At 40.1% G+C, this 18014-nt stretch overlaps 1 protein-coding gene across 1 annotated transcript in view; it reads left to right on the top strand.

The window, feature by feature from the left end:
* Positions 1-717: 717 nt before the first annotated feature.
* The window catches only part of LARS1 (leucyl-tRNA synthetase 1), a 34050-nt gene continuing 16753 nt past the window's right edge, over positions 718-18014 (top strand). The window contains exons 1-19 of the mRNA XM_029998484.2: positions 718-820; positions 2206-2324; positions 5724-5811; positions 6469-6549; positions 6995-7135; positions 8266-8427; positions 9116-9228; positions 9634-9697; positions 10234-10301; positions 10651-10876; positions 11985-12072; positions 12177-12253; positions 12924-12977; positions 13972-14112; positions 14745-14822; positions 15762-15847; positions 15940-16005; positions 16100-16182; positions 16845-16983. Coding sequence (XP_029854344.1) covers positions 815-820; positions 2206-2324; positions 5724-5811; positions 6469-6549; positions 6995-7135; positions 8266-8427; positions 9116-9228; positions 9634-9697; positions 10234-10301; positions 10651-10876; positions 11985-12072; positions 12177-12253; positions 12924-12977; positions 13972-14112; positions 14745-14822; positions 15762-15847; positions 15940-16005; positions 16100-16182; positions 16845-16983 — 1880 coding nt within the window. The 5' untranslated portion in view covers positions 718-814. The remainder of the gene's footprint in view (positions 821-2205; positions 2325-5723; positions 5812-6468; positions 6550-6994; positions 7136-8265; positions 8428-9115; positions 9229-9633; positions 9698-10233; positions 10302-10650; positions 10877-11984; positions 12073-12176; positions 12254-12923; positions 12978-13971; positions 14113-14744; positions 14823-15761; positions 15848-15939; positions 16006-16099; positions 16183-16844; positions 16984-18014) is intronic.

Here is an 18014-nt window from a genome sequence, read left to right as displayed (position 1 = left end):
GCGACATCTTTTGGGGGGCTCTTAAAGGGGCAGTGCGCCGCCGCGCCCGGGCAGCCGGCCGAGGGGGCGCCCCCAGCGGCAGCCCCGCCGGGGCAGCTGGATGTATTTTATTTTTTCCCCCCCCTTTTTCGACGTTTCCGTAGGGGGGAGCCGCGCCCGGGCGCGTCCGTGTGCCGCCCTGCGGACTCGGGCCTGTGCGCTGACGAACCCGGCGGCAGCGACGCGCTCCAGGTCTCCCGGAGGCGGGTCGGTGCCGAGGCCTCTGCTGCGGCTGTGTACGCGCAAAGGCCCAGCGCCGCGCCGGTCGCCGGGCTCCGCCGGTGCGAGCACAGCACGGGCAAGTCCAGCTTGCCGTACCCGCCAGGCCCCCGAGGCCCCGCCGCGCCCCCAGCCAGCAGGCCGGCGGCCCTGCCCCTGCTTGGCCCTGGCCCTGCAGCGGGGCTCTGCTCGCCCGGGGGGGGGGGGGGGGGGCCGCGCACCGGGACGGCTCTGTTCCCGCCGAGCACGGCAGGGGAGCGGGACCGCAGGAGGCGGACAGGCGCACTGCCTGCCCGCCGGGTCGCGCTCCCTCCGCCCCGGCTGTCACAGGCGGCGGCGGGAGCCAGAGGCCTTCGCGCTACAAAAGGCCCGCGCCCGCAGCGCCCTCCCGCCTGCCCGCCCCTGCCGGGTCGCCACCCCCCCCCCCCCCGCCCGCCCGCCGCCTTGGTACAGCCTCGCCCCGCCCGGCCACCGCCGCCTTGGTACAGCCTGGCCCCGCCCCGCCGCCGAACGGGCGGGGCGTTCCGTCTCCCGTCAGGCGCGGCGGCCCGGCAGTATGGCGGTGAGTGCGGACGCGGAGCGAGAGGTCCGGGCCCGGCCCGGCCCGGCGGGTCCCGCTCTGGGGCCACGGTTCGTGGTGGGGCGTGTGCGGTAGTGTCCGCCCGGGGGCCGCGGCCCCTTCGCGCGGGACCGACCGCCTCCCGGCGCCGGTGGCCGGGCTCCCCGCGGTCCCCTCAGAGCTAGCGGGGCCGTCCCACTTCCCAGCGCGGTTCTGCGGTGTGTGGAGCTGCAGGAGAGCGATCCTGAGGGGCAGGCCTGCCTTCGGAGGGGTGGCGGTGGGGGCCTGGCCGTCTCTAGCTGTCTTTGGTTGTTTCCAAGTCGGGTCAGCTGCCGGTGCCGGTGGGCAGTATGTCTGGGCAGCTTACTCGGCTGACAAACGCTTTGAAAGCCCAAACGACTTTCAGCAGCTAGTTTCGTGGTTTTACAGGTGGCATAACAATGCGTAAAATGGTGGAGCCACGCTAAGGTGAATGATGCAGTACCACAGGAGAACAAGAGACTAGTGATTAGACTTCCTGGCATGAGTTAGAACCTTTCATTAAATTACCATAATATCTTTGCTTTTCTTTTAAACGTATTTTGAGGTTTGCCATAGTGCTTTTTTTGTTAATTAGATTTATGTTTGCTTATGTGAGTAAAGGTAGGTACAACTTCTGCCCCAAATACCTTAGTAGTGCCTTGATCTTGGGGAAAAAACCCAGACCCTCAAACTTTGTGAATGTCAAGGTTTAGGACTGTGGTATCTGTAGTGTGTGTATGCTTTAACGCTTGCAATATGTTGTATGAGAAAAGAATAAGGAGAGGGAATATTTAACACTTAATGGTGGTGCTTAAACACCAGTGGAATTTAAAGTCAAGAACTCTCTTTGTGAACTACAGTTAGAATCAACTTGTTTGCCATACTCTTCTGGTGTAGGAAGTACTATTTCTACTTAACGTATAGCAAGATGAAGAAACATTACATGGGGTTTATGAAGAGTCTGGAACAAAACCAGAATTCCATGGTGTTTTTTTTCACTTCCGATTTATACCGACTTCTCTCTCCTCAATTCAGACACCTCTGAACTTGGTAGTTATTGGTAAAATGATCAGTTTGTTAGTGTGTGTGTGTTATGTTGGCTACGATAGTCCTTTGCCTTGGCAAATGCTTTCCTTACAGATTTTAGATCTTGTTTCAGAAGGCTGAATCTCAAGGATACACATTTACATGGCCTGATCATTGATCACGTTAATGATTCTTTGTTGTGAGATTATGCTGCAGTGCTATGGAGTCCAGAGAAATGCTTGCCCATAACAAAAGGAGATTAGGATTTGTCTGTAATATGTTACAGTTCTGTATTTGGTAATCCATTCAGCCAGACTTTTCTTCTTCTTTCCGTTTAACAGGAACGTAAAGGGACAGCAAAAGTCGATTTCCTGAAGAAAATTGAGAAAGAGGTCCAGCAAAAGTGGGATGATGAGCGAGTCTTTGAGATTGATGCCTTGGATATGCAGAACCAAAAGAGGTATCATTACATTTTTTAACAGGTTTTATCTTTAACTGCTTGAAATTTCTTTTCAGGGGAACTTTTCTCCTTCAAAACCCAGGGGGGAAAAAAAGTGTCCTCTTTTGAATGAATAGTGCTCTTGGATCACCTGGAGGTACTTGCTTATGCATTAAGTTGGCATTTCCATAGCTGACAACATAAAGCAGTGGTGTACATGTGTTGGGCAAGTTCCAGTAGGATGAAAAAAGCCTTCTTCTCATTCCTTGGTAGTATCAGTACCCTCTGAGATTTTAAAAATGGATTCTTTTTGGTGACTTCTACTCTTTGGCATGGAGGATGCTTCTCAATGGGATGCCTGAGCCCTTACTAGTGGGAGGGCTTTTACTCTCCCAGTTAGAAAGGACCACTCCTTTCTCTGAAGGAAGGTGGGTACTTGCTCTGCTTCACTGAGAAAAGAAAATTGTTAAACAAATATCTTGGGTCCTGGTGTAGGCCAACCTGTTTTACTTTGCGTAGAAGTGGATCAAGGCCAGGCGTGTGATCGTTACTGTTCCTCAGATGAGGTGCTGTGATTTCGTTTCATACATGAACTGTATTGCAGAAGTTTGTCCCGCTACCTTGTTAGTCATAGACCTTCAGTTTGCACTTCTGTTGTGATCTGCAGCTCCAGCAAAATAAGTTCCAGGACTGAGTAAAGAGTGAAGGACCCAAATGGGTCAGAAGATTTGAATGCAAAATTAGGAGGTGTAATAAAAACTGTTGTGTGGGGGTGTTTTGCTCACACTGTAGAACTCCTTTTTCGCTTAAAAGAAATGCAATCTGTGCTTTTAAGTATTCGCTATCTTACAGGTTGAAATTTAAGGCTGCAATTAATACTTAGTTTCTGACAGAAGATGAAAGTAGTAGGTCAGTTTTACTATATGGAGCGATTTAATATGAAATCTCAGTGTTCATCATGGTAACATGTGACCTCCTTATAAATGGAGAAAAAGCTGCTTTGCTGAAGTGATGTTCTTACACTTCTAGTTAAAATGCCATGTATTTATTTCAGGGGTTTGTCTTCTATCTATTTTTATAAAATAGCTGATATTACTAAAAGCTTCCTCAGAGGAGAGAGAGAGATGATGCTGGCAGAACATTTCTGTGGTCAGTCCTTACATAGTCACAGTGGGATTTCATCGTGTCCCAGGAGGAGGCTTTACTTACAGTGTTTTTTCTTGGGTTGAGCTGGTAAAGCTCTACTATGATGTAGATGGAATTGCTGTAAGGGATCTGTGGCTATTCATGCAACACTCAATCCTGGGAAGTGATAGCAGGAATATCTGTATCATTATTAAAGATCACAGTTATTCAAAGAAAATGGGCCAGGAGAGATGGCTTATAATGTGGTTGGCCTTTTCCAAAACTCAGACTTAATAAATTCTTTGATATAATTCCTGCTTGAACTAGAGGAGATTCCCTAGGAAAAAAATCTAACCCTTATTTAAAAAGAACGGAATTCCACCACAGAACTTCTCAGGTTGTTTTAATGGCTAACAGTGTTCCTGATTTATTTTTTTATTATCTAAAGTTTTTTATTAATTGTGAAGTTCTCTGACTTCAGTTCCAGTCACTGCGTTTGTTGTATTTCTGCTTCTTTGCTTGAAACCTCCTCTGTTAATGTAATTTCACTCTGTTTCTAGAGGGACTGTGTCTGAACTGTCTCTTGTTTTCTGCTGTTTCCATGTAATAATGCCATTGGTAGGATTGCCTTTGTTTGTTTATTTTGTTAAAGAAAAAACCCTCTTGTTGACATCATCTTCATGTGTGAATCTGTACTGAGGTTTATCTGGGTTTTTCTTTTTTGGTATTTGCCTCTTCTAATTAATTTGAACTGCTGTGAATTTTACCTTGTTCTTCTTAGTTGTTAGTTAAGGAATTTTTTTTTTTTTTTTTTTTTAATAGAGCATTCTGCTTTTAATCTATGCTGGTTTTGGTCAACACAACATTTTGCTTTGATAGTGGCTTTCTGGTCTTACGGTGAAATATTCCTGAGCTGCTGTCTGTTGATTGTAGATGGTGCTTATTTCTTTGCTTAAATTTTCTCCCACCTGGTTGGTTTCATAATTGTTCTCAGCTTTCTGAAATTGGTTCTTCTAAAATAGCAGGCACGTGTAGCGCTGGTTTGGACTCTCGTTTGCTTTCCACATGGCAGATACAGTCTGCCGTAGTGCCTGAGCAGCTACCAAGCTCTAATGTTATGTTCCATCCCTTTCTTTATCTGTCACAACGGGCTTCGCTGGTGGTAGTTGCGGTGCTGCTTGAGTGAACTGATGGGGGGACAGCTTCGGGCTTGCCTTGCTCACGCTCGCTCAGGACCGTAAGGGTGGCAGCCTGAGGAAGGGAGAGAGCAGAGCTGCTGGGGGGAAGCGCGTTTCATGGGCGAAGGGAACGTACTGCAGGATTAAGAAAGACCATTTAACTCTTGGTTTTATTTCTGTCCCAGAGTAACCCTGAGAAACTTGTTTAAGACAGAACCTCTGGAAATGCTTAGCATGTGTGGGACCACAATTCCTCTCAGATCAGTACGATCAATGCTCTTTGTAGAGAGGGGCTTCCTTGTGGAACAGCATTAGTCCTTTGGGTAGGTCTCTGACTAAAAAAGCAGTGACCTCTGCAATGTGAGGTTAGTTATTTCTTGTGTGGGAAAGTCAAACTAAACCAAGATAATAACTAAAGTGGTGTAACAGGTGGCAGCTTCCTAAATTGTAATATTTTGCAAGCAAACCAATTACTTGGCCTTTATTTATGCACGTTTATACATCAGTGGTAGTGTCTGAAGGGGAAAAGACAAGGCAGGAAGTAGAGTGCAAAGGTGCAGGTAGAAATTTACAATGTCCTAAAGATCTAGAAATTATCTTAGCTGCTTTGAGAGGTCAGGTTACAACAACATAATATGTATTCAAAACACCATGCAACAATATATCCCTGTGAAATGAGTAATTATTTACAGTGTGCCACTAAAAAAATCTGAACTCAGACAGTGGGAGATTAAGTAACTGTGGGAGATTAATAACATAATTAATTGACTTTAAGCCTTTGTAGTAATTAATTTAGAGAAGCAGGATTAGAATTTGTTACCTTTGGGAAGACGTTATAGCTATTTGAAAGTTTCTTTGTGATGTCAGTACTATGTGGTTTTTTCTTTTGTGGTGTGTATTGATTTTTTTTAAATTTTTTTTTTAAAGATGATAAAACCTTTTAGTATATCAGTTCTTTAAAATCAAAGACTCATGTTACTGGCAGGGAAAATATTATTTTAATGTCGCTGTGGGCTGATAATAGCTGAACATATCAGTTAACTGTTTTGCTTTTGCATCTTCTGATGGTCACTTTAAAAGCTAATTACATGTTTTAATTCTTTGAATTTCTTCACAGCAAAGGAAAGTACTTTGTTACCTTTCCTTATCCCTACATGAATGGCCGCCTCCACCTGGGACACACGTTTTCTTTATCTAAATGTGAGGTAAAAATTTTCTTTTGCTAATACCTTTAAATACTACTCTAGAACAAATGCTAATTTTGCAGTTAAATTTGGAACTAACAGAATGCCTTGTGAATTTATAGATTCAATAATGAGTTATTCAAACCTCCCTTTTTTCCCATATTTTCACTGGAAATATTACTGGTTGAAGAGAAATGCCACTCATCACTTTTTTTAGTTCTAGGGGACTAGACTCCAGGTGTTTCCTCTATTTATTCTTTCAGATTTGCCAAGATTTTAAAGGATTGCTGCTAAATGGCACAAACTTAAGAAATCTTATTGTCCCTTTTGTTTGTGAATACCGTGCTCTGTTACCTGTGTGTTAACAGGTTTTGGGTACTAGCGGATAGGATTCCACAAAATCGATCTCTTCTTTGCATCCATTCTTCTCTAGTCAAAAACAACCCCCTGAAAATTAGGAAAGCTTGTACTACGCAGCCAGGCAGCAGCAGACCTGATAACAAAACTTAGCTTCACCTTCTTTTCCATTAATTAGCTTCCTAGATGCTGTTGACTGCGTTTATCTGTCTTTCAGTAGTTTCATGTTAAAGAAGGAAGTGCACTTATTTTTTGGGAAGGGTGCTAGTTTAGCCTTATGCCGTTCTTGTTTCATCTGTTTCATTTTTCCACTTTATATAGTTTGCAGTTGGGTACCAGAGGCTAAAGGGAAAGAATTGCTTGTTTCCATTTGGTCTACACTGCACTGGGATGCCTATAAAGGTAAGATGTTTTGAGTTACTGAGGGCTTTTTCTAATGTTTTTTATACTTAAGACAACTTAAAGCGTTGCTTACTGTCCATCCCAGTCACCATGTTAATTTATTAAAAAATTCATCAAGACTGTGATTTGGAACCTGAATTTGTAGTAAAGATGTGTTGTGCTTGAACTATACATTATCACTTTATAGAAAATGAAATGCTTTAAAACATAAGTTTACCTATTGTATTTTTTCATTTGCAAAATGAAAATCCTCACTATAAATCTTTTCCTGCCACGGCAGGCATTCTTGAAGTTGCAAGATCTCCTAGAATTTAATGCAATGTCCAGAAAAAGTTTAAAGCATTATAGCGAAATGCAAAGTGTTATCAGTAAAAAGCACTCCTTAGCTGTGATTGAAGCAGTTGCCACAGAAAAGTGCTGATAGACCACCAACAACTCTATTTAGGCTTGTGCAGATAAGCTAAAAAGAGAAATGGAATTATATGGCTGCCCACCTGAATTTCCTGATGAGGAGGAAGAAGAGGAAGAAAATTCTGCTAAAAAAGAAGAAGAAATTATCATCAAAGACAAAGCAAAAGGCAAAAAGGTAAACTTTAAACAAAGATTTTTCTGGATTGGTAGCTGTGCTCTCAAAGCTTCAAAGTATGCATTATGGGTTTTTCCTCCTTCACACTCAGAGAAACCTGTGATACAAATATTTCGATTGTTTTTTCCAAGATAGCTGGGTACTTTTAAGGTAGACTTGGAAAAAAATACAGCAACTGCATGGTTCCAGAGATATCATTTTAATGCATGAAATCTTAATGGTGAGCTGGTGCACTATTTAATAGTTTCCTGAGAAAAATGGGATCATCCAGGGTAATATTCTGATTTTTTTCTTTTTTCTTTTTTTTTTTTTTTTTTTTCTTCTGCACAAAGCATTCACAAACAAGTTGTAGGAATTAACCCTGCTTTCTCAGAGGTAGGGGATATATATACCTACTATGCTGATTATTGTCTTGTAAATTGGTATCTGGCCTATTCTGCCTAGATACCCTAATTAAAATCATCTGAACTATTTTGGCTTATCAGGTATTTAAATGAGATTTATGATTTTGGGAGTATCACAAAGCAAGGAAAAGAGTCACCTCTAGGAAAAATTTAGAGATGTTCTTATGTGTATTTTTTATGTATGCTAAAGGGTTTGTCACACTGGAAGCATTAGATTTGGGATTCTGTCTGCTCTACATCAACAGAAGATGTGATCTTGCCTACTCTTGTGGGTAGTAAGTTGCTGTTGGGTAGAGACATAAGATATTTGAAGGAAAAAGTAATATGAGCAAAGTAACAGCAGAAAATGTTTTTGATACAAGGATATAGTGCGGGACTGCTCCACCTTTTCATGGTGAAAACAGCCATTTGTTTGACGAGGACCTTGGTGAACTGGTCATTTCTTGCCAGCTTCTTGCACACCCTTATGTATCAGATCGATCTAAGCATGTAACAGTTGAAAAGAGGAGGATTACTGTATGTACAGTTGAATATGAGCTAGGAAATAGTGTAGATCAGAAACTCTAATCATTAATCTTCACTGCTAGGGAAAGGATGCTGGAATATTTGTATTCTATATCTGGAAATAGAAATTGTAACATTAATAGAGAAAAATGCTCTCGAGCGTATAAAGCTATCGTGAATACAAGAACGTGCACTTTTTCCTAATCACCGTTGTCCTTTCAGAGTAAGGCTGCTGCCAAGACTGGCTCTTCCAAATACCAGTGGGGAATCATGAAGTCTTTGGGTCTTTCTGATGAAGAAGTAGTCAGTTTTTCTGAAGCTGAGCATTGGCTGGATTATTTCCCTCCCCTTGCTGTTCAGGATCTGAAAAGCATGGGATTGAAGGTAACTGTGTGAAATCTAAAACTCAATTATGCAAGCAGCCATACTTGTATTATGTTCAGGAGTATGCTGCTCCTCCTTTGAGAGGATTTTCTGCATAATACCAACATTATTCTAGAAACGTTTCTGGTATTTATGAAATTACTCATTTAACATTTTAATAGTCTTGGGTGATAATTAAGGGCTTTATTATATAGCGCTTATAGCCTATGTAATGATCACAACTGGAAAGAAGAATCGAATAAAGAAATTATGACTTTCACTTCTTTCTGTATTAGATAACTGTTCTGTAGTCAGTATTGACAGTAGTTTAAGGAAGAGTAATGATGTGATATTAAATAAAGATACTTGTCCTACTGACAACAAATTTTTAAAAATGAAGAATGATAGAGATTATGAAACAAGGTAGTGCTGAAATTTAGCTTGAGTGGTTGATTAAAACTACTGCAAAATCTCTAAAATTCAGTCAGCAGATGGGGCCCTGAGTCTTTGATATCTCAGCTCTCAAAGGCCACACACATACAGACTGCACAGTTATGTTTTTAAGCATGCACCCTTTGTGTGATATGTACTTGCATTCTCTTTTCGGAGAGAAACTTCTTTTTGTTTTTAAAATAATATTTTTGCTATTGTGAGGTTCCTTGAATTTCTTTATTGTATTTACTTACCAGAGACTCTTACACATTTCCAGGTAGATTGGAGGCGTTCTTTCATTACTACAGATGTTAATCCTTACTATGATTCCTTTGTACGATGGCAATTTCTTACATTAAAGGAAAGAAATAAGATTAAGTTTGGGAAACGGTAAGCCTACCACTTAACTCTTGAGTTTATTGTGAATATGGATAAGTTCAGCTTTACTAAGGACGGAACCCTATGACACATTTCTAGAACGTGCTTATAACTCACATTAAGCCAGAATCCTTTCATTTCAAATGCTCTACTAGGCAGGATGAAGTAGTGTGTTTATTGTGCTACTGAAGTGTATGAGATTGTGTTCCTGTTTCATTTTTCCATGGATACCAACTCAAAGCAAAATGTGGCCGATACTGAAAGCTCTTGCAAAAACTGGACTTCCACATTGGTGGAAACAGATTTACACGAATTTTGACAATACCATTAAGAGGTCTCTTCTTCGTAAAGATTTTTTTTTCTTTTGGTCTACACATTATTGTATTTGCTACTAAATTAAAACATACCTTTTTCTAGATACACAATTTATTCTCCAAAAGATGGACAGCCTTGCATGGATCATGACAGGCAAACAGGAGAGGTAATATTTTTAACTGAGATTTTTATGTATTGCTTATGCTTTTAAGTACTGAATGGAAAAATAATTTGTATCTTGGAGCGAAATGTATTTTGTACAGTTATTGGTTGTCAGTTGTCAGTACATGTAAAAACTGAACGAACTCCTCTATTGAGAATATTTGTCTTGAACTATGGATAGTATTTTCAATTGTAGCTGTTTTCTGTGATTATTTGGCAATTTGTGCCAGCAGCATCACTATATTATATCATTATCTATCTGTTAAAACAAAACAAATAAGCTGTTATTAATTTATATATTGCTGAGATAGTGGCTGTGATGAGTAAATTTTTTGGATGTAGGAATAAAGTATAACCTGTCTTTCCAGTCTGCATTTTAGTAAACAGTCATTTGTATCAATGGAAATATGACTGACTTTGAAGAAAGCATCAGTACCTTAAATAGTGCTTGGATTAGCTTACTACAGACTGGGATTTATTTTCTTTACTGCTTGTGTCAATGTCATGTATTGATTGCTGCATTGTTTATGTGAATTGTAGGGTGTCGGGCCTCAAGAATATACGCTAATAAAAATGAAGGTGTTAGATCCTTATCCCACAAAATTAAGGTAGGTCTTGAATTTGTAATGGCAAATAGGTTCTATCTTATGGCCAGAAGTGACCATTAAATTAGACAATCTGTTTTGCCTAATGCAGAATTTAATTTCACCCTGTTACTTCTGTCACTTCAAAGGCTTGGTCTCTGTTTTGGGCTGCTCTATTCACTAGTCTTTGTGGAACTCAAATTTGAATTAAAAAAAAAAAAAAAGAAAATATCAAAACCCACAAAGAACTTAATGACCCACTTTCATCCCTTAGGAAATGTTACTTAAAAGTTCATATTAGCTTAAAAGCATGTTCTGCATTATCCTAAATGTTTTTATTTTGGTGACTTATAAAATACTTTTTTCCCCCCAGTGGCCTAAGAGGAAAAAATATCTTCTTGGTGGCTGCTACGCTCAGACCAGAGACCATGTTTGGACAGACTAACTGCTGGGTTCGCCCAGATATGAAGTACATCGGCTTTGAAACTGTGAATGGGGATATTTTTATCTGTACCCAAAGAGCTGCCAGGAACATGTCCTACCAGGGCTTTACAAAAGATAATGGAGTCGTACCTGTTGTCAAGGAGCTGATGGGAGAAGTAAGCATCTTGCAGCTTGCTGGTCAGGCTTATCTATTCCTGTGAAGCTTATACTTAAAAAGGTGATGGTAGAATTCTATTTACAAAGAAAATACAGGAACTATTACAAAAATTTTGGTGTTTAGTGACTAAAAAAGCAAGCAGAAGACAGCTTCCTTGGCAGCTGAGCTGCAGCTACTACTGGGAGATTAAGCTGATGCACTTACCTGTGGACAAATGCATTACTATTGCCTTAGTGTTATGTGATGCGTGAATGGTTTTAAGTGACATTTTTCTGCATGCTGGGAAGAGTGATGACTTCTCTACGAGGAATGGAAAGGACAGAAAAAAGTAATAGCTGGGAAGGGTTTTGTGAAAAAGGCTTTTTGTTGATGCTGACATTTCCATTACGTCTTTGTGAATTAAGCTTTCTTAGCTTAGTAGCTGAATATTAGTGGTTTTGATATTTATTATCCTTAACTTCTGTGCTTTGAGTAAAGTGTAGTTAGTGGCATTTGTTCATCCTAATAGAAAGCACCTTCATGCTGTTTACATCACTCGATTTCCATTCACTAAAACTTGTCATCATCTTTCTTGATCCTGCTTTGAAGGATGAAGTAGAAAATACAGTTTTTGTTTCTTTGTTAGTAGACATGATGTGAATTCAAGCAAATTAGAGAGGTAGAAGACAACTGCAACATCTAGACTACCTCCTGTCAGTGCATAAATGGTCTTAACGATATTCTTTTCCTGCCTTTGTTTAATCTGGCTTTTGACTGTAGCTTCCTAATTCTGCCTGTCTTGATACTGATGTGCTTCAGATATTTGGAGACAAACTGTTCTGCTTACTGTCTTTTTCCAACTCTATACTTCAGTAGTTTTGCTTTCTCTATATTATCTGGTATTTGACTTTTCTACCAGTAAATAGTCCATATACTGTCTCAAGTGGTACACACTTTCTTTTCCTATGTAATTCTTCCTTGTCTAACTGTATTTTTTTTTTTCCAATTTATTTGTTTGTAATATGTAAGGAATGCCAGCAAATTTAAAGAATATCTGCCAGGAGAGCTTACGCAGCTAGGCTGAAAAAGTGCTAGTTATTGTAATGATATTCCTTTGTCCCACATAGGAGATTCTCGGCGCCGCACTTTTGGCACCTCTCACCGCCTACAAAGTTATATATGCTCTTCCCATGCTCACAATCAAGGAAGATAAAGGTAACTTTTACAGCAGCATCTTGCCAAAGCCTGTTTGGTGCACGCTGTGCATTCAGTATGTGTTGGCTAATCTTTCTATCTGTTGTATCTTTTTCTTTGTCAAGGAACTGGAGTGGTAACAAGTGTTCCCTCTGATTCTCCGGATGACATTGCAGCCCTGAGAGATTTGAAAAAAAAACAGGTCAGTCTGTTAACTGAATTGCTTCTGTTTCTGTTTCCTTTCCATAGTGTGGAGGGTCAGAAGTGGATATCCAGTGGGTAAAATGAAATTCTCTTTGATTGGTGTTTTGCCATCTCTAACCTGAAATCAAAGTAGTTAAAAATAAATGAAGTTAAAACCAGCTGGGCTGGGACAGATGTTTATTCTCAGACTTCAAGAAGAGTTTTGGACGAGGATCATGTAACTTCTGCTGCATGTTAAGGTAGTGAAGAGTACCAGTGAAATAGAAATAAATTCCTGTTGTGGAATTGAGCTCCAGAAATGAGATTAAGACATCTGTATCAATTTGAAATGAGACTTTTAACGTAGCTGTTGCTATTACAGCTTCAAGAGTACATCAGCGTCCAAAGAGCTATCCCTGGCTATTGAATTTTTGTCCCACTCATTTTCAGAGTAGAGCAATATTGGTTTTTCCCCTCTTAAAAATGTGGACAATTATGACAAAGAATCACCTGGAAATGAGATGGGGATTAAACTCAGGTGTGAGAAATGGTGGGAAGGCAGGGAAGTGGCTTTGTCTGCTTTACAATAAAATATTATGTACAAAAAAGACCCTATGAATGGATAAAACCCTTTAAATCTAGAAGATTTTTCTTCTATCCATATTGCATTTTTTTTCTAACTTTCAAAGGCTTTGAGAGTGAAGTATGGCATCAAAGATGAAATGGTCCTGCCGTTTGAACCAGTAAGTACACCCACATGTGTCCATCTGCAGTACACATGACTTTGTACTAATGGATGAGAAATGTACCAAGAACTGTGCTTGCCTTTTCCAGAATTTCTATTTAAAGTCCTCAGTTGAAGGAGCTGAAAAGTTTAAAGTAAAGTTTGCATGTTTTGCTGTAGTTGTAATATTTGGCCTGTTAGGGGTTGCAACCAAGATTTGTTATTCTATGCTATACTTCAGAGATAAAGGAAAGTATTAATTTTTGTGGGAATTGCTATTTTGGAGAATGGATTGCATCATTATACTGATAACCTGTTGGTTGATTAAAACTTACAGCCTCAATGGCCAGATGATTATTCTATCTGTTCTATGCAAAGAGTTAAAGTCCTTTACTATTAATGCAGACTCATAGATGAATCAATTTTCATTAGAAAAACATAGGTTACAGGTAAAGCCATCCCAATATTCTGCATTACCCTTTCTTCCACGCGCTAGCTTTGGTAATGGTACACCTTGGTACTGGTGTCATGTCAGGAGACAAAACCAGGTTATTGCTTGTAGGAGGGCAGATCAGGAGTCACACTGGGGACTGCCAGGGATTTTTGATTTGATGAGTGGAATTGCAACAATACTTCGTAACCTGATTAGTATTAGATGCTGCAAATTTACAGACAGAGTAGCACGATGCAGTAGAAGTTTGACATAGCCCTAGCACCTGCTTCTGCTGCCATTAGGGTTCTTTGGTTAATACTGCTTTTGGCCAAGATACTATGCACCACAAACACTTTCAGGTAACTAGTAGTCACTGCCTTTTTTCCCCTTCATAATCTCCGGTTCAAACTCCTGTATCAGCCTAGGGACTGCAAACCAAGCAAAATATACTTGTCTCTGTTTTGTTCAATGCATCACTTCTAGTGAAGCTTGTGAAATCTGGGAAACGAATCTTTGTGTAGATTTTATGACATTGAGATAATTTGAACTGAATATCTGATGCTGTTTTGTTAATTGTCAGGTGCCCATCATTGAAATTCCAGGCTATGGCAACCTTTGTGCTCCATTAGTCTGTGATGAGCTTAAAATCCAGAGCCAGAATGACAGAGAGAAGCTTGCTGAGGCCAAGGAGAGAGTGTACCTGAAAGGATTTTATGAGGGAGTAAGTAATAAAAGATTTTCATGAGTGTTATCTTGCTGAGTTTGATTAGGAGGAAAAAAAGTGGATAGAGAATAAGAAAAAGACTGCAAGAAGAGGGAGTGTTTTTTTTGTTTAGATTTCTCCTGCAGGCAGGTTCTGCAGTTGGAGGTTATGTAGAATTGAAAGAGAATGGAGGAACATATGACTGCAAACTGAGATTTATAATCTGATTTCCTAGCAAGTGATCACCTTTTGGGGAGTTGATCAATTTTATTACAAGTATTGATTTGGAAACTGATATGAAGAGAACAATGTATTGGTATGGGGTTTTTGGGTGGGTTTTTTTTTTTTTTTTTTTTTTTCCTCCTGTCTTTACTTCTGTGGTGGCTTACTGTGATGTATTCCTCAGCTATTTTCTTGTAAGCTGGCAACAATGTTTATTTCTGTCTGTGTTCGATTGCCTATATGCATGCTGACATGTATACAAACTCATTTTGGGTAAAGATGACCGTATTTAATGAAAAAAACCCTTTATTCCTATTTCAAAGATTGCAGTAACTGCTACTTCTTTATGTTGATCTAAACAGCTATTGCACCTATTTCTTGTTAATTTAAAAAAAAAAAAATCAACTCCTGTGACCCATCTTTTACAGGTAATGTTGGTGGATGGATTCAAAGGACAAAAAGTTCAAGATGTCAAGAAACTTATTCAGAAGATGATGGTGGATAATGTATGTGGTAGTATGCACACAGCTTCTTTGAAGTGATCCATTTTGTCCTTTTCACAGTAGCTGAGTTGCTAAAGAAACCTTTCTGTTTTGGTTCTGCAGTCCTATTAGTGGTGCTTTGGATCACTACAGAGTACGAAATACTGCTAAAAGAAGAACCTTGTGTTCTTGGACAAAGTGGGATGAATAACTTTGGAGGCCTCTTATTCCCTGCTTCATCCCATCACCTTGTCTAGGAAATATTCTAGTGGTCTGATTTAATCTTTGATATGGTTGGGAAGATACTGAAAGTGTAGGATCTGAATTGTCAGTCTTTCAAGCCTGCCAATAAAGGATATCTGTGATGTGCAAACACGCCATTTGTGGGGTTCATCATGCAGAGAGGGAAGAGTAGTAAATGAACAATGATCATGTCATCTCTTTAATAAGATTTTTCTGATGAGGACTGGAAGTGTGGGAGAAGCTTCAGTTTAGTCAATATTCCCTTGTTGTTGCAGCATTGTTATGTTCAGATTATAATATAATGCTTCATCCTGCATCAGAGTATGTGGTTTGTAAAGGTAGAATTAAAGCTCATTGTTCTATTTTTCTTTACCTTCCCCACTCCCTCTGTCCCCCAGGGTTTTCTAGTAGCTGTTTTAATCACTAGGGGCATAGTCAATGAGTAATATTTTGTGCTTCTGTCCTCCTTTTTGTCATGCATGGAGACATTCTTTACAAAATTATGTTGAACTGATACCTCAGAGAAGTACATAGTCAATCGTTGCCCTCATTTTACTAAAGTGAATACTGAGGCAGAGAGCCTGTGCAGTGATGAAAGCCATGCAATAAAAGCTGTAAAACAGATTAGAAAAGAGAGGATGATTTTTAGTAAGATGTGAGGATTTTCAAGACTTTGCTAAATACTTAAATCTTAGCTTTTATTGCCCTATCCACTCTTAGGATGAAGCCATGATTTATATGGAACCTGAGAAACAAGTTATATCGAGGTCTGCTGATGAATGTGTCGTGGCTCTTTGTGATCAGTGGTAAGGGAAGTAAAGCTGTAGTTATAAAGTTACTGCCAAATTATATCCTACTTGTGGATTGCTTTATTACAATAAACTTTTCCTGACTGTAGGTATTTAGATTATGGTGAAGTGAACTGGAAGAAACAGGCATCAGAGTGCTTGAAACTTCTAGAGACGTAAGTTATAAAAGCGGATGTAAAGGGGAGTGATTGTTTGCTACTGGTGGTGGTGGTCTAAGGGCTGATAGGAGTAATAGCTTATTTCTTACAGGTTTTGTGAAGAGACTAGGAGAAATTTTGAGGCTGCTCTAGGCTGGCTACAAGAGCATGCATGCTCCAGGACATATGGCTTAGGTAGGCAAAACACTCCTTTTCTCACTCAGTGCTTCATGAGGATGGTACTCATCACTATGTTTGGAAGGCTTAAGTGCTATCTAGAATCCAAAATGGTATAGGTAAATGTAGAACAGATTTAGCCAACTTGCATCTTGACCCAGCATCCCAGAGAAGGCACAGTTTCTTGAAAATGCATGTGGCCAGGGGTAATTTTATTTTTGCGTTACTACAGTGATTCTGTGCAGCATCTCTTGTAGCTTTTCGCCTGGGGCATTGATTTGCAAGGGACCTCAGAAGAAGGAACTAACACCGTTTCTTGGGTGTTCTTAAATTCTGACTAGCCTTCATTTTAGGTAGCCTGTGACATGGGACAGCTGTTATAACTTCATTATAATACACAGCAAATGATCATGAGCTGAAATTTGTTTGACAGTTGTGTTAAGAAGCTGACTACAAAAATAGCAAGTATTTTCTCTTTAATAAAATTTTCAAATGCCGAAGTTGAATTTTTAAAAAAAGGATTTTTAAAAGCATAAGCATGAGTACTTGCGTGTGTATATGTGTGTGTATATATATATGTTCCACTGAAAGTCATAAACTGCTTGTGTATGCTTGAGTGTCATGCTTGTTAGTAGGCATGGTAGTGACTGCATCTGATACCTGGCTTCCATCTCTTCTAGGTACCCGGTTACCTTGGGATGAGCAGTGGCTGATAGAGTCTCTCTCTGACTCAACTATCTACATGGCCTATTACACAGTGGCCCATCTGTTACAGGGAGGTAACCTGAGGGGCCAAGGAGAATCTCCTCTAGGCATTGGGTAGGGAGAGTGAATCATTAAGTTCTCTTGTTTAATTGGGTGTGCTTATCTCCTGAATTGTTCTTGATAAAGACTTGCCAAGGAGGCTGATTCTTTGCTTTTGTGTTTAAAAAGCATCATTGTTAAAACTTTACCTGCTGTTAGCTAAGTTACAGCAAATTGGCAGAAGGGAAATAAGAAAAGAGAAAGGAGTATGGTGGCCAGAGAGAGAGGAGGAATGTCCCTGAAAGCAGAACTGTATGCAGAGTTATATTACCTTTTTTAATAGTTGTTTGACTTGCCTTGAAATGGTCCTTGCCAGGTGTTTTTGAGTGGTTGGTTTCAGTGGCTGCTGAAGTCTCTGCTTATTGAGACTGCTTTGCAACTATAAAGTGAGCATGATTAGCCCTTAGTTTTTGTCACTGTATTAGAAGTTCGTAACTCTCTTAGAAGCTTAGAACCATTTTTTATGCACAACTCGTATATGGAAGCCTTCAAAGTAAGAGGCAGAAGGCATTTGTACCAAAATACCTCTGAAGACTGCTCTGTGACCTCTTGGTTGGAGTGGTGGTGGACTTTCAGTGACAGAGATCAGAGAGATGAGATTTTTCAATTCCAGATGAGTTGTACTAAAACACTTCCAATCTTGCCTTGAATCTTATGCTCTAATTCTGCATGTTTTATGAACTATTTTCTGGAGTAGTTTACACACAGGAACTGGAACTTACCTTTTTCGATGCTATAACTAATCTGAAAAACATTTCCAAAGTAAAGATTCTTACAAACTGTTGTGGTTTAACCCCAGTCAGCAACTAAGCACCACGCAGCCGCTTGCTCACTTCCCCCCCACCCGGTGGGATGGGGGAGAGAATCGGGGGCGGGGAGTAAAACTTGTGGATTGAGTTAAGAACAGTTTAATAGGACAGAAAGGAAGAAAATAATAATGATAATAACAATAGTAAAATGACAATAATAATAAAAGAGTTGGAATGTACAAAAACAAGTGATGCACAATGCAATTGCTCACCACTCACCAACCGATGCCTAGTCAG

The sequence above is a fragment of the Aquila chrysaetos genome, chromosome 22, assembly GCF_900496995.4.
Source record: "Aquila chrysaetos chrysaetos chromosome 22, bAquChr1.4, whole genome shotgun sequence".
Taxonomy (NCBI): Eukaryota; Metazoa; Chordata; class Aves; order Accipitriformes; family Accipitridae; genus Aquila; species Aquila chrysaetos.
The sequence above is the reverse complement of the archived record's forward strand: the minus strand, read 5'-3'. Positions and strand labels throughout refer to the sequence as shown.